The sequence below is a fragment of the Fundulus heteroclitus genome, unplaced genomic scaffold (assembly GCF_011125445.2).
Source record: "Fundulus heteroclitus isolate FHET01 unplaced genomic scaffold, MU-UCD_Fhet_4.1 scaffold_39, whole genome shotgun sequence".
Classification (NCBI taxonomy): domain Eukaryota; kingdom Metazoa; phylum Chordata; class Actinopteri; order Cyprinodontiformes; family Fundulidae; genus Fundulus; species Fundulus heteroclitus.
This window is the reverse complement of record NW_023396803.1, coordinates 3329200-3340812: the sequence shown is the minus strand read 5'-3', so window position 1 is coordinate 3340812 and position 11613 is coordinate 3329200. Positions and strand designations below refer to the sequence as shown.

At 38.3% G+C, this 11613-nt stretch overlaps 1 protein-coding gene across 1 annotated transcript; it reads left to right on the top strand.

Moving 5' to 3' along the window:
- Window positions 1–2578: 2578 nt before the first annotated feature.
- Window positions 2579–10619, top strand: LOC118560134 (spexin prohormone 2-like; the record flags this gene model as incomplete). Its single annotated transcript, XM_036130879.1, has 4 exons — window positions 2579–2686; window positions 2774–2822; window positions 3822–3899; window positions 10277–10619. Coding segments are annotated over 4 exons (327 nt in total), but the record flags the coding sequence as incomplete, so codon positions are not given.
- Window positions 10620–11613: the final 994 nt, after the last annotated feature.

Here is an 11613-nt window from a genome sequence, read left to right as displayed (position 1 = left end):
TTTTAACATACTAAGTTATTCTTTTGAAGCTCTGAGAAAAAAAAAATTACTAAAAATGGTTTACATTTGCATCCTATGGCTGAGATAACAAATACCAGGGTTTGACAACTTGTGTAAACTAAATATGGTTGGTGTGGTCCCAATATCAGAATGCAAACGTTTGAAGTGGCAAAAGGCTAATTGATCGGCAACCTGTTGGTCTTAAATATTATCAGGTGGTGATGATGAATCCTGAATGAATCAACTCTTGTTTTCAGTGTTGCTTTTAAATACAGGTCAGAAATCAGAGCTGTTCATTAGCATTTAAAGATCAAACCAGCATTATTTAAAAAACAAAGCTGACGATGATAAAAAAAAATCTGTTTTGCTATTATAGCAAAATATATGCCTTGAGTTCTGTGTCCCTGCATTAATGTGTTCCAAAGGGGGAAAAAAAGTCTTCAACAGAAAGCAGCAGAGGAGGAATTAAAGAAATGCTGCTGGAGGTCTTTCTTTATGTATTGCCTTGGCTAAAAGCTGTTTTTTCCAGCGTCTGTTTTATAATTTTACAAAACAAATTAGATGAAATGTCACACAATACTGATGTTCCTGAAATGAGTCAAGAGTTTGACAATGTTTTTTAAGAAAACTAAAAGCTCTATTCTTTTAAAGGAATATTGAGTAAATGTTTTGTTTTTTAAATCACAAACTGTGTTTTAAATATCATTTTAATCAGTAATGGATTCTTACACCAAAGAAGCATTGAAGAGGTAATTTATTTGTGTTTTCAAAAATACAATTAAAGTTTAAACAATCTAAAAAGTGTTTTATTCCTGAAAACTTTCCTTGTATGTTTTCCCCAATCAATTTTTATTTCAATATAAACATTTTCATTTTCAACTCAAAACATCTGCTTGTCTTTCAACTGTAACTTTTCAGTAAAGCAAATCTCAAGCACCGAAAAAATGTATTTTAAAATTTAAATGTTTAAGAATTTGCGTTAAAGTCCACCTTTCCTTCAATTGTAAGTTTATGTTTTAAAAAATGGTCACATGCGTTTAATGTTGAAGTTAAAAACTACAAGACTTTTTATAAAATATTGAACAAACTTAAACTTAAAGCATACATTTCATCAGTATTATATGGCCTACATTAGCATCATCATTATATGCTGACTCGCTCACTGATGAAGATTTTTAGGGTGCGACTGTCTTTGATTTTGGATCCAAAATTTCTTCTCTAGTCAGCCTCACAAACAGTTGTCGCTTCCTCATCCTGTCTGCAAAACCCGCATATAATGCGTCATACCCGCCTGCAGGTGGAGCAAAGAAATTAAAATCTCCACTACATTTGCACTTCACAACAATGCATCAAATGCAGTGTACAGAGATACGCAGCAGGTGGTGCGCCAGACCCCTTATAGACCATGTAAGATGGGGCGAGAAAGTAAAAAAAACAAAGAAAGAATGGCGAGCAGAGAGGGAGAGGCTGAAGACGAAATAATCACTGGCCACTAATGCAGAAAAATGCATTAAATTTATTTTATTTTTTTCATAAAGGAGCAGGTAAGATATAAACACTAGAGGTGAACAGTGAAAAGGCCAGCCAGTAGTCTCTCCTGCACAATAGTTTAATAAGGAGGTTATCTCACTGTGAAGACCCAAGTGTCAAAACTGACTAAAATAAACAAAGGTTTTAAGGTATTAAAAATTTGGCATGGACGTGCCGAAAAGTGTTTCAATAAGGAGCCAGAGCAGGAACCTTCAGGTATCTTATAAGAGCACAAAACACACCTGCAGGTTCTAACGTTATGCTGGTGGTGGCGTGGCCTGAGATGGTAGTAAATTCCCAGCTATTGTTATTGTCCCAGTTTGTGGTGGCTGCTGTCTGCTTTTCTGTTTCCTGGGAATCATTGTTGGATGGATTAATCTAAAATGTTACAATATATGTATTTCCAGCAGAGACAGTTATAGTGTAAAATAAATAATTCAAATAGGACTAGGGATCTTTGTTAAAGTGGTTTTCATCTGAGAGAGGAAGCAGAGCATATGCAACTATACACTTGATGGCAGTAAAAGTAAAATGCTAAAATATCTGGGTGCATATACAATCCTGCTCTTTAATTGAATGTGTACATGTAATGGCACTTAGTACGTCCAACAAGGCTGAATGTGTTCAAACAACACTTGAAGCAATAACATTGAAAGTTAGGTTATTTTCATCTGTGAAAAACACAATAATTGGCTTGTTCTTTGGCACTTTCCTTTCCCTTTTTAGCTTACATTTTATGTTCTTCGTGCAAACTTTTTTTTCCCTTCAGTACTTGTTCACGATGGCCTTTGGATCATTGGTGTTTTATTTATGGTTCAGAGTTGGCCTTTCAATTAACAGAATGGTAAAGTATGGCTGTGTGCCGGGAGAGAGTAAAGATGAAAAGGACTTAGTGCACATCCCTGTGGGACAACTAAACTATTTTTAGAGAAGAATCAGGGACCTCTTCTGTTTAATATTGGAACACTTACAATATTTTCCCCCTAAATCCCCTGGCACACGTACCTTACAAACTAAATGCACAACAGCTGCAGCTTCATGACTTGTTTCATTATTTTCCTTTTGTTTATTCCTGTTTCAGAAGACAAAAGCCACACTTATCTGGACATGCAGCTTGGTAATTTCCCTGATTGTGGAGTCCTATCATGCTCAGAAGGTAAAACTCTCATGCTTCCAAACCCACTGCTAGTTTTGTTTTACCCCCTCTCCTATAAGTAAAATGTTATCTTTTTTTTTATTTTAGCTCAATATTCACTGGGGTCCTCAGTCCATGATGTACTTAAAGGGCAAGTGTGAGTACAGATAAACTAATGTTATAAACCAATTTCATAACCAAAATCTTTTTCTAATTAACTGTGGTTGTCCTGAAAACACTTGCCATTTTACTTTATATATATATATAATATAAAACAATGCAAAGTACAAGTTTTTAAATTTTTTGAGTCTCTCGACATCTGCATGTTTTGCATCCCATGCAAATTGTGACCAGTCCAGTGGTGTCAAAAGTATTCACATCTATTACTCAAGTAGAAGTATAGATACTAGGGTTTAAAAGTACTTCTGTAGAAGTATCTACGCAAACCTTTTACTTAAGTAAAAGCATAAAAGTACCAGATATAAAAGTCGAAGTAAGCCCCCACCCCTCACCCAAAATTTGAAAGAAATTGGAGTTGGCTGTTTCACCCACATACTATATGTCCATTGAAAACAACCCATTTAGTACAATGCAAATACATTAAAGGTCTGTATAGGTGCAATACTGAGCATCACAATGGGTTTCAAGGAGCTGAAAATCTGATGTCTGGTTGCCTAATAGTATTGGTGCAAAACTAAAACTTCAGATACATATTATATATCACCTTTTGCTTATCATTGGAATGTAAATGAACATCCAGGCGTAGCTACAGGACTTGATGAGGGCAACAGATGTAAAATACTGGCTTTACCACAATACCTCACCCTGGCCAAGCATGTGGCAACATTGAAAAGGAACTTGCTAGACAATTTCCTGAAGGTTTCAATGTCCCTTATAGAAGAGAAAATCTGCGAAGGGAAATCTAAAAACATTTTTCATGAAGCGCCCTTGTCAATCCTGGAATTATAGCACCCCCATGTGGCCAGTTTGTTTATTCAGGAAGTCCAGGCCTAAAATTTTTAATTGTAAATAAATTCAAACTAAAAACAAAACAAGACCTTTGCATTAGACCTGTGTGAGAATTCTAAAGTTTAACAAGACATCAGATATCAGAAGGTGAATACAAGAAGCCGATTTTGTTTTTGTTTGTCCTTAGATGGCAAGAGGTTTGTTTTGGAGGACGACGCCAGTGTTTTGAAGCAGAGTCTTCAGGGCCTTACTGCACTCCTCCGAGGTACAGTAACACTTGGTTTATGAGACCAAAAAATATTATTATTATTATTATTGTTAATAATAATAATAAGGGGCCTGTCATAGCATTTGCAATGAGGATGCAAATGCATGGAGGCACCTATTACTATCCACCTCTAAACGGTCTCTTTATTAGCCGCCTGCCATAGCAAATGCATTTGCGCCACCATGCAAATGCATTTGCATGGAGGCACCTATTACTATGCATTTCTAAACAGACTCTTTATTAGGCGACTGCTATAGCATTTGCAATGCAAAATGCTACCTTATTAACACGCCAGGCCAATACACATGAGAGTGCATGAAAGCCATGAAATCACTGGACGGCTACAACCATTTTATATCGGGACATGTTCAGACATGTTTGTGTAACATACGAAAGCGGAGTCGGACACAGACAGCGCCTCAGCAGAGAGGAAGACCTGCTACCGGTAGGTTAAAAAAAACATTGTTCACAAAGGATTATTTTGGTGTTTTTGTCTTATTAATCCTTTTCACAGACTCATGCCAGAGGGTTTGCATACATTGTACATGTACGTATATCGTTACGAAACGGACGTTCACGTCTTGACTTAAATATATATCCTAATTTTTTATTCATATAATGATTTAAGTAGAACAATGACTAATGCAAAAATAAGTTGTATTTACCGGAGATGAAGTGTAGACTGCAAATTCTGTCGTGGTATGATGGCTCCCACAGTCTTTTGGGATTGTCTGTCTGCATCCTTTTCATTGAAATTATCCATTTCTTTCTTCGTCCTTCGGTAAACGAAAGAAACGTACATGCCACGATTTGGAATGCCTCTGTGTGCAACCGGGAGCACAACCATTCGTAGGCATTGTTTAGATTCCAAAAATAAACAAACTAAAAGCACGCTCTAATTCACCCGTTTTGTTATGGTAGTAGACAAGAACAGTACTGTTTCTGCCTACCTGCGGGACCCGGATGTAGCGCGTGACGTCACACGTGAACTGGTCTATAACGGGTTTCTTTATTAGGCTCCTGCCATAGCAAATGCATTGGAGGCACCTATTGCTATGCACCTAATAACGGGTTTTTTTATTAGGCGACTGCCATAGCATTTTCAACGGCACTGCCTCCAATGCAAATGCATGGGCAGTGCCTATTACTATGCACCCAATAAGGGTTTCTTTATTTATTTTTCTTCCGTCACCGTTAATACAGCCAGAATCATAGGGTCTACCCCCACAAAGTATATCAAAACGTGCGTCTCGATGTCGTGAAGTGTGCTATTTGTACTTCACGCCATTTCGAGTTACCATGGTGACAGAATTCGCCAAAAAAAACACGGCAAAAAGTCCCATACAAATCAATGGAGAAAATGGCAGAATTACTCGCTTAATTTTTACTCTACGTAGAAAAATGATACATCAAAACGTAGGAATTTTTGTCTGGATTCAGGAAATATAAGCTTCATTGGTGTAGCATTTATAGATTTTTCGCAAATCACCTCAGAGCCACACAAAGTCAAATCCTTCCTCATTCATTTCCTATGGAGCCGTTTTGAAAAATGACACCTGAAAATCCCAAATACATGTTTTCGCATTGCCGCTACTCCTAACCGTTTGATGTACAGGCATGATACTTTCACACACGAATGTCCAGACCCTTCTGGCACTCACAAAAATGGAATTTTGTGGATAACTGTTACGGTTTTGCTGCAGGAACAATTTGTTCGGGAGTAGCGAATGTGCAAAATCCTGAAAACGCTTTGGACCTGCATACTTCCACATGATCCACTTTTTACATCGTTGCTGTGCCTACACCCATTTTTGTACAAACAAAAATAAGCACCATAGTTCTCAAAAGCCTGCTGATACAGTGAAATAATTATTTTGATATCTCTTATATTTTCAGCTACAGCGATTTGTTCGGGACCATTTTTAGAGGATTTTTACATTTCCATATATGGCTACAGTATAGCTCAGACACAAAGTAGAGGCTTTGCATGGAAGAGATCACAGGATCGAATCCCAGTGTGGGAGACTTATAATCCCCACAGTGAGTATATCAAAACATGTGTGCTGTTCCCATGAAGTATTTTTTTGTACCACCCACCATTTTGAGTTACCATGGTGACATTATAAAAAATGTATTTTCTCCCTATTAGAGGCACATCCCATTACAGGACTTGGACCAAACTGAGTACCATCACCCGGTGATACCGAATACAACCATGTTAGTGGCTAATGGTTAGCATGTTGCTAACCAGAAGTAACTATAGGAAGGACCTACCAACTTCTGCTTGACAGAGTCTGTGTTTCCTTTTAGGAAAGCTCCACGACAAATCTGGCCCATGTCGGATAAAGCATGTCTATTTTATGAGGTGTCAAACTTTAATTTTTGACCCGTTTTTGCCTCTGCTACATGCTGCAGAACTGCTCCAAAGACACTAAAATCACACATTCCACTCAGTCCCCCACATGATAAAGGTAATGATGAGTAACACAGGGCTGCAGCTGTCAGTAAGTCTCCAATGATAACGCTGCTAGCCAGAGGCTCCTACGAGGTCAGGGACATGCTCCATTGACTTAACATGGCACCTTTTTGACGGCCGCTGCGCGGCTGTGAAGACCTTAGGAACCTGAAATTCTCAATGTTACTTCCTGTTAGTATTTTTTTATGGTACGGTATGCACCACAAGGCAGGAGCCTTATTAAATTTCTTTAGAAATTTTCTAGTAATTATTATTAGCCGCCCGCCTATGCATTGAAAATGCATGGCGGAGCCTACGCTCTACTGTGTCGTCATGCTTTCACCTACGAACACCCTTTAACTTCCAGTTTGTAGATATATCTTTGAACTATTCAGAAGTGAAAACGGTATGTGGGTATCTTTTATCGTTTTCTCATTACGCCATTTCATGTTACCATGGTGACAAAATTATCCAAAAAACACTGAACAACTTTGGCTTACTTGCTTAATTTTCACTCTACGTACACAAATTATACATCAAAACGTAGGTATTTCTGTCTGGATTCAGGAAATGTAACCCTCATTGGTGTAGGACTTATAGATTTTTTCGCAAATCACCTCAGACTGGCAACAACCCCAAAGTCAAAATTAACCAAAAAACACCAAACAACTTCAGTGTACTCGCTCAATTTTCACTCTACATACATAAATTATAAATCGTAGGTCTTTTTGTCTGGATTCAGGAAATGTAACCCTCATTGGTGTAGGATTTATAGATTTATCTTATCACGCCATTTCAAGTTATATTTTTACCCAACATTTAATTTTCCTTGGGTTTAAATAAGTATTTTTGAATTTAAATCAATACATTTCACCATGTATTGAAGCCTTTAACATTTTCACATATTTATTTTTTTCATGCTACATTGAAGTATTTCATCATGTTTTAATAACACCAATTTCCCATGCTGCTTCGATGCAGACCTTCTCCTGTCGGCTAGTTTTCAGGAAGACAAATCCTTTTCACCTCAGACCGGCAACAACCCCAAACTCTCCCCATTCATTTCCTATGGAGAGGTTTTCAAAAAGCCATCTGCAAATCCAAAACACATGTTTTCATGATTTTTTCACACCTCTATTCAAATATTTCCAGCAATTAACCCGTAGCTTGTCTTGTTCCTTGATCTGTTACGAAATAAACGCAGAAAAAATTACGTCTCTACCATTTATGGTTCCCGAAAGGTCGTGCGCTGTTCGAGGCAAAGTATTCCATTCTAATCCAATTACATACTCTCTGACTCATCTGTCTGCGTGCTGCAGACAGCCAGCCAGGGCCGGTCCCAGGCACAAGCGAACTAAGGGGCCGCTTGGGCCCACTGCTGCAAAGGGGCGCTCCCAAATTTATTTATTTGTTAAATTTTTTTTTACAAGTAACAATTAAATAAATTCAGTTATACGCACCACCAGGCGGGCGCCTTCTTCGATTTCTTCACAAATTGAACGTTTCCAGTTATCATTATTGTTGTTGTTGTTATTATCATGTCTATGTTTTTTTCAGTGGACTGCAGGAATCCTTGACCCAAAATCTCAAGTGAAGCAAAATGAAAATCTGTTAGAGAAGTAAAATGTGTAGTGGTACAAATAAAACTGTAAATTTTTTAACATGGTTTTACTTTTCTATCAGGTAGTTGCGCTGACCAAATGCCCATAAAACATTCTTTTACAAAATGTTTTTGGAAGGTCATTGTTATGGATTGAAACCTGTTTCAGAATTCTGTAAAAGAACCAAAGACGTTTATGTAAATAATCATCTAATGCAAACATAATCAAACTTAAAAAATATGGCTGTTGTTCAAATTTCTTCCATACCTTTGGCATTGCAATTGTTTTATCAAGACAGCCCCACTTTTGACTTGGCCGTGTTCTAAATACCTGTGCTTACCACAAAACTCACCTCTTTTAATCAAGTAAAGACACAAAGTGAGTAGTCCACTGGTAGTGGGAAGAATAATGAATATTCATAACATTTTAACAGACCCCTCCTCAAAACCTCTGACCCATCTCAATATTACGAGGCAGCTCAAATATTTTGTGAAATGGCATTCCTATTAAAATTGTAGTTGTTTAAGAAGGTAAAGTTCCCCTTTTGTCTTTATTTCGACTTCTCTAAATTTGATCAAAATGTGAACTGCTGCAGATTATGATCTGTTCCATTAGACTCAGATGTCAATGATGCCAAGCCCAAGTAATCCATATTCTAGTTGCAAGTTGGAACACAAATGGGATCTGCTAATTGATAACTCCTAACCATTATTAGCAATACACACTGAAAGGAATATATCTCTGAATTGTATTCATTAAGACACTAAAGGAAAACGTTTTGTGATGTAGGTTGTATACTACAATTTACAAACTGCCAAAGAACAAATGAATTTGTTTTACTGCAACTATAACGACCTATAGTGTAGTACCAAATTCATTTCAAGTTGAACATTACTTGAAAATTAAGTGACGTAATACTGAGGGGAGCGTGCTAAATATTTATCCATTAGAACAGCCCAGCTGATTGTTGGTGTTGACAGCTTACTGACTGATTCCTACGTTGACTGTGGCTCAATGGGTAGAGTAGTTAGCTTGCAATTGGCACCTAGCCCCTACCAACCTGTGTGTTGTTGCATGAATGTGTGCACATTAGTGAGGGTGAAGCAGGCCTATAGTGTAAAGCACTTTAAGCAGTCAGTATGATTAGAAAATTCATGATCATTCACTTGTTGCAGCGATAAAGAGTGTCAGCAGTAACTGTTGTGGGCAATGTAAAGCATAATTTAGCAGGTGTCAGAATTGTGTTCTTTGGTTTTGTGAAAGTGTGTAAAAGGCAGCAAACATTTTGAAATCATGGATAACGGTTTTAAAATCAAGGTTAACGTGAGTCTTGAAACCTCAAAACTATTTTTGTTGTTATTTACCAGGACCAGTTTAATATTGTCCAAATCAGTTGAAATACATCTGCCAGGATGCAGCTTGTAGGCTGCATGCTGAGCCTCCCTTCCTCTCTCTCTTCCCTGCGCAGCCTGATTGGTTCCACCTGTCAGGCTGCAATTATCACTGATTCGTTTCCACCTGTGGTCACCTCTATATGGACTCACCTCATTCTGTTCTCGTTGCCGGTCCGTAGTGTTCTTCTCCTGCTCCGTTTCAGTCACTATCATTTGTCAGCTTTGTTTTTGTTCAGTCACTGCCAGAGACTCTGCTTCAGCTCTGTTCCAGCTCACCCTCGGCCAGAGACCTCATTCCAGCCCAGTCTCAGCTTGAGACACTGCTCCAGCTAAGTCACAGCCAGAGACCCCTTTCCAACTCAGCCCGCAGTCTGGTTTCGCTGGTTCCGGTGTTCCGCTGTGGTCTCAGTCTTCGGCTCCTGTGCTCAGTCCTGGTTTCGAGCGCTTGGCTGCTGGGTTCCATCTCGGTCTCAAGTTCTCAACCCCTGGTGAGCTGCCTTGGTCTCAAGTTCTCAACCCCTGGTGAGCCGCCCTGGTTTCAAGTTCTCAACTCCTGGGTTTCCGTCCTGGTCTCAAGTCATCGGCTCCAGTGTTCCTTCCTTGTCTGATTCTCCGCACTCCTCCTGCCGGCCAGCTTCTGCATCCTACATCTCCGTCTGGTAAAAGACTGTAGCTCCTTACATCATCCATCATCCTCTTTGTTCAATAAACTCACTTTTAAGAACTAGCTCTGTGTGTGCGTGCTGTGTCCGGGTTCATCCCACAAAAATATCATGACAACATCAGCTAGAACCCATATATTCCTTGTGTAAATGATAACTCAATGTTGTTATCCCTAGATGTGTATAATAATTTTAGGTTTACATCTTGAATCTACATAGAATCACACCCCGATTCTCCTCCTGTGTATGTTTCATCTTGCAGGTATCCAGATGCTGCATTCATTGGAATTAAAGAAAACTCTTAAAATCCTGACTTTGGAGAAGATCTTTATTCAGAATCTCCAGGAGAGATGAGTCACTCTGTCTACTTCTATATGCATTTGACCAACTTTACGTGTGAGCACTAAATCTTATAATGAAGAGGTGCTACACTAACCTTTCTGAATGAAAACTCTGAGTTTGTCAGTGAACTGTTTAATTCCTGATGTTTTTCATGTGTTAGCTCTAGTTTTGTTCTTGATGTAAATAAAGAAAGAACTCTGTCAATAAAAACTGGAGTGGTAATGAGGTTTCTTATTCCATCTACTACACTATGTACATGAAGATTTAAGACTCTTTATTGTCATTATCTGCTATCTTAAATATTTGGTAAGACACCTACTTAGACTGCACACAGATTCACATATAACACACAGACACAACAAAAGATAATGTTTTCAAATAGTTAAATGCACCGGCAGGCTTCTTGAGAAGCATGCAAATAGTCCTTAGCATCTAATAAGATTCATGTTTGAGTCAAAAAGACAGCAGTCCCTTTACAGATGTTGTAGATTACTGTGCAATTTCATGACTGTATCAGACAAAATTCATGTGAAGTTAAATGTGTGCAAATAGTCATTAGCAAAAATGTTAATGTTCAAATTGAAATGTTCAAGTTAATTCATGCTCATTACAAAGACGGGTAGCAGTCAGTTTACTGGATGATGTAAAATACTGTGCAATTAATTTCAACCTTCAAGTTCCAGTGATGTGGACTTTGCATAAATGTCCAAAAATAATGAATTCCCTGGATCAGTGGAGCAGATGTGTGTTTCTCTATCATCACCACTTGAGGCCTGTTGGTGAGGAAGTCAGGGTTGTAGTGGATGTAATTGATCCTGTCTACATTTTTGTTGGTCATGCACCACCAGCAGAGAAACGATTCAAAACCTGCAGCTATTTGATTTGCTAATTTATACTCATCTGGGACTCCACGAGGGACACCGATAGCGTCTATATAAGTTGGATTTGCTTCACCTTGCCATGATATTGATCTTTTATTTCTTTTCCATGCTTCAGGAACCACACTAGATAACTGAGAGATTAGATCTTAGACTGTCATGGGGACCACAGACACAGGCAGTAACAAAGTAACTAAAGCACAATAACCTATAGCATTTCTTGGTAATCTATCAAACAACCTGTCATCTCCACACCACCACCAGATGTCGCTTCTTGCTATTGGGTTAAAATAAGGACTTACTGTTATAATGGTTAATCACCATGTTTTAGATAGATTTCCTAGTTTCTGGCCTTTTCCTGTCATGCTTATACAGGTGA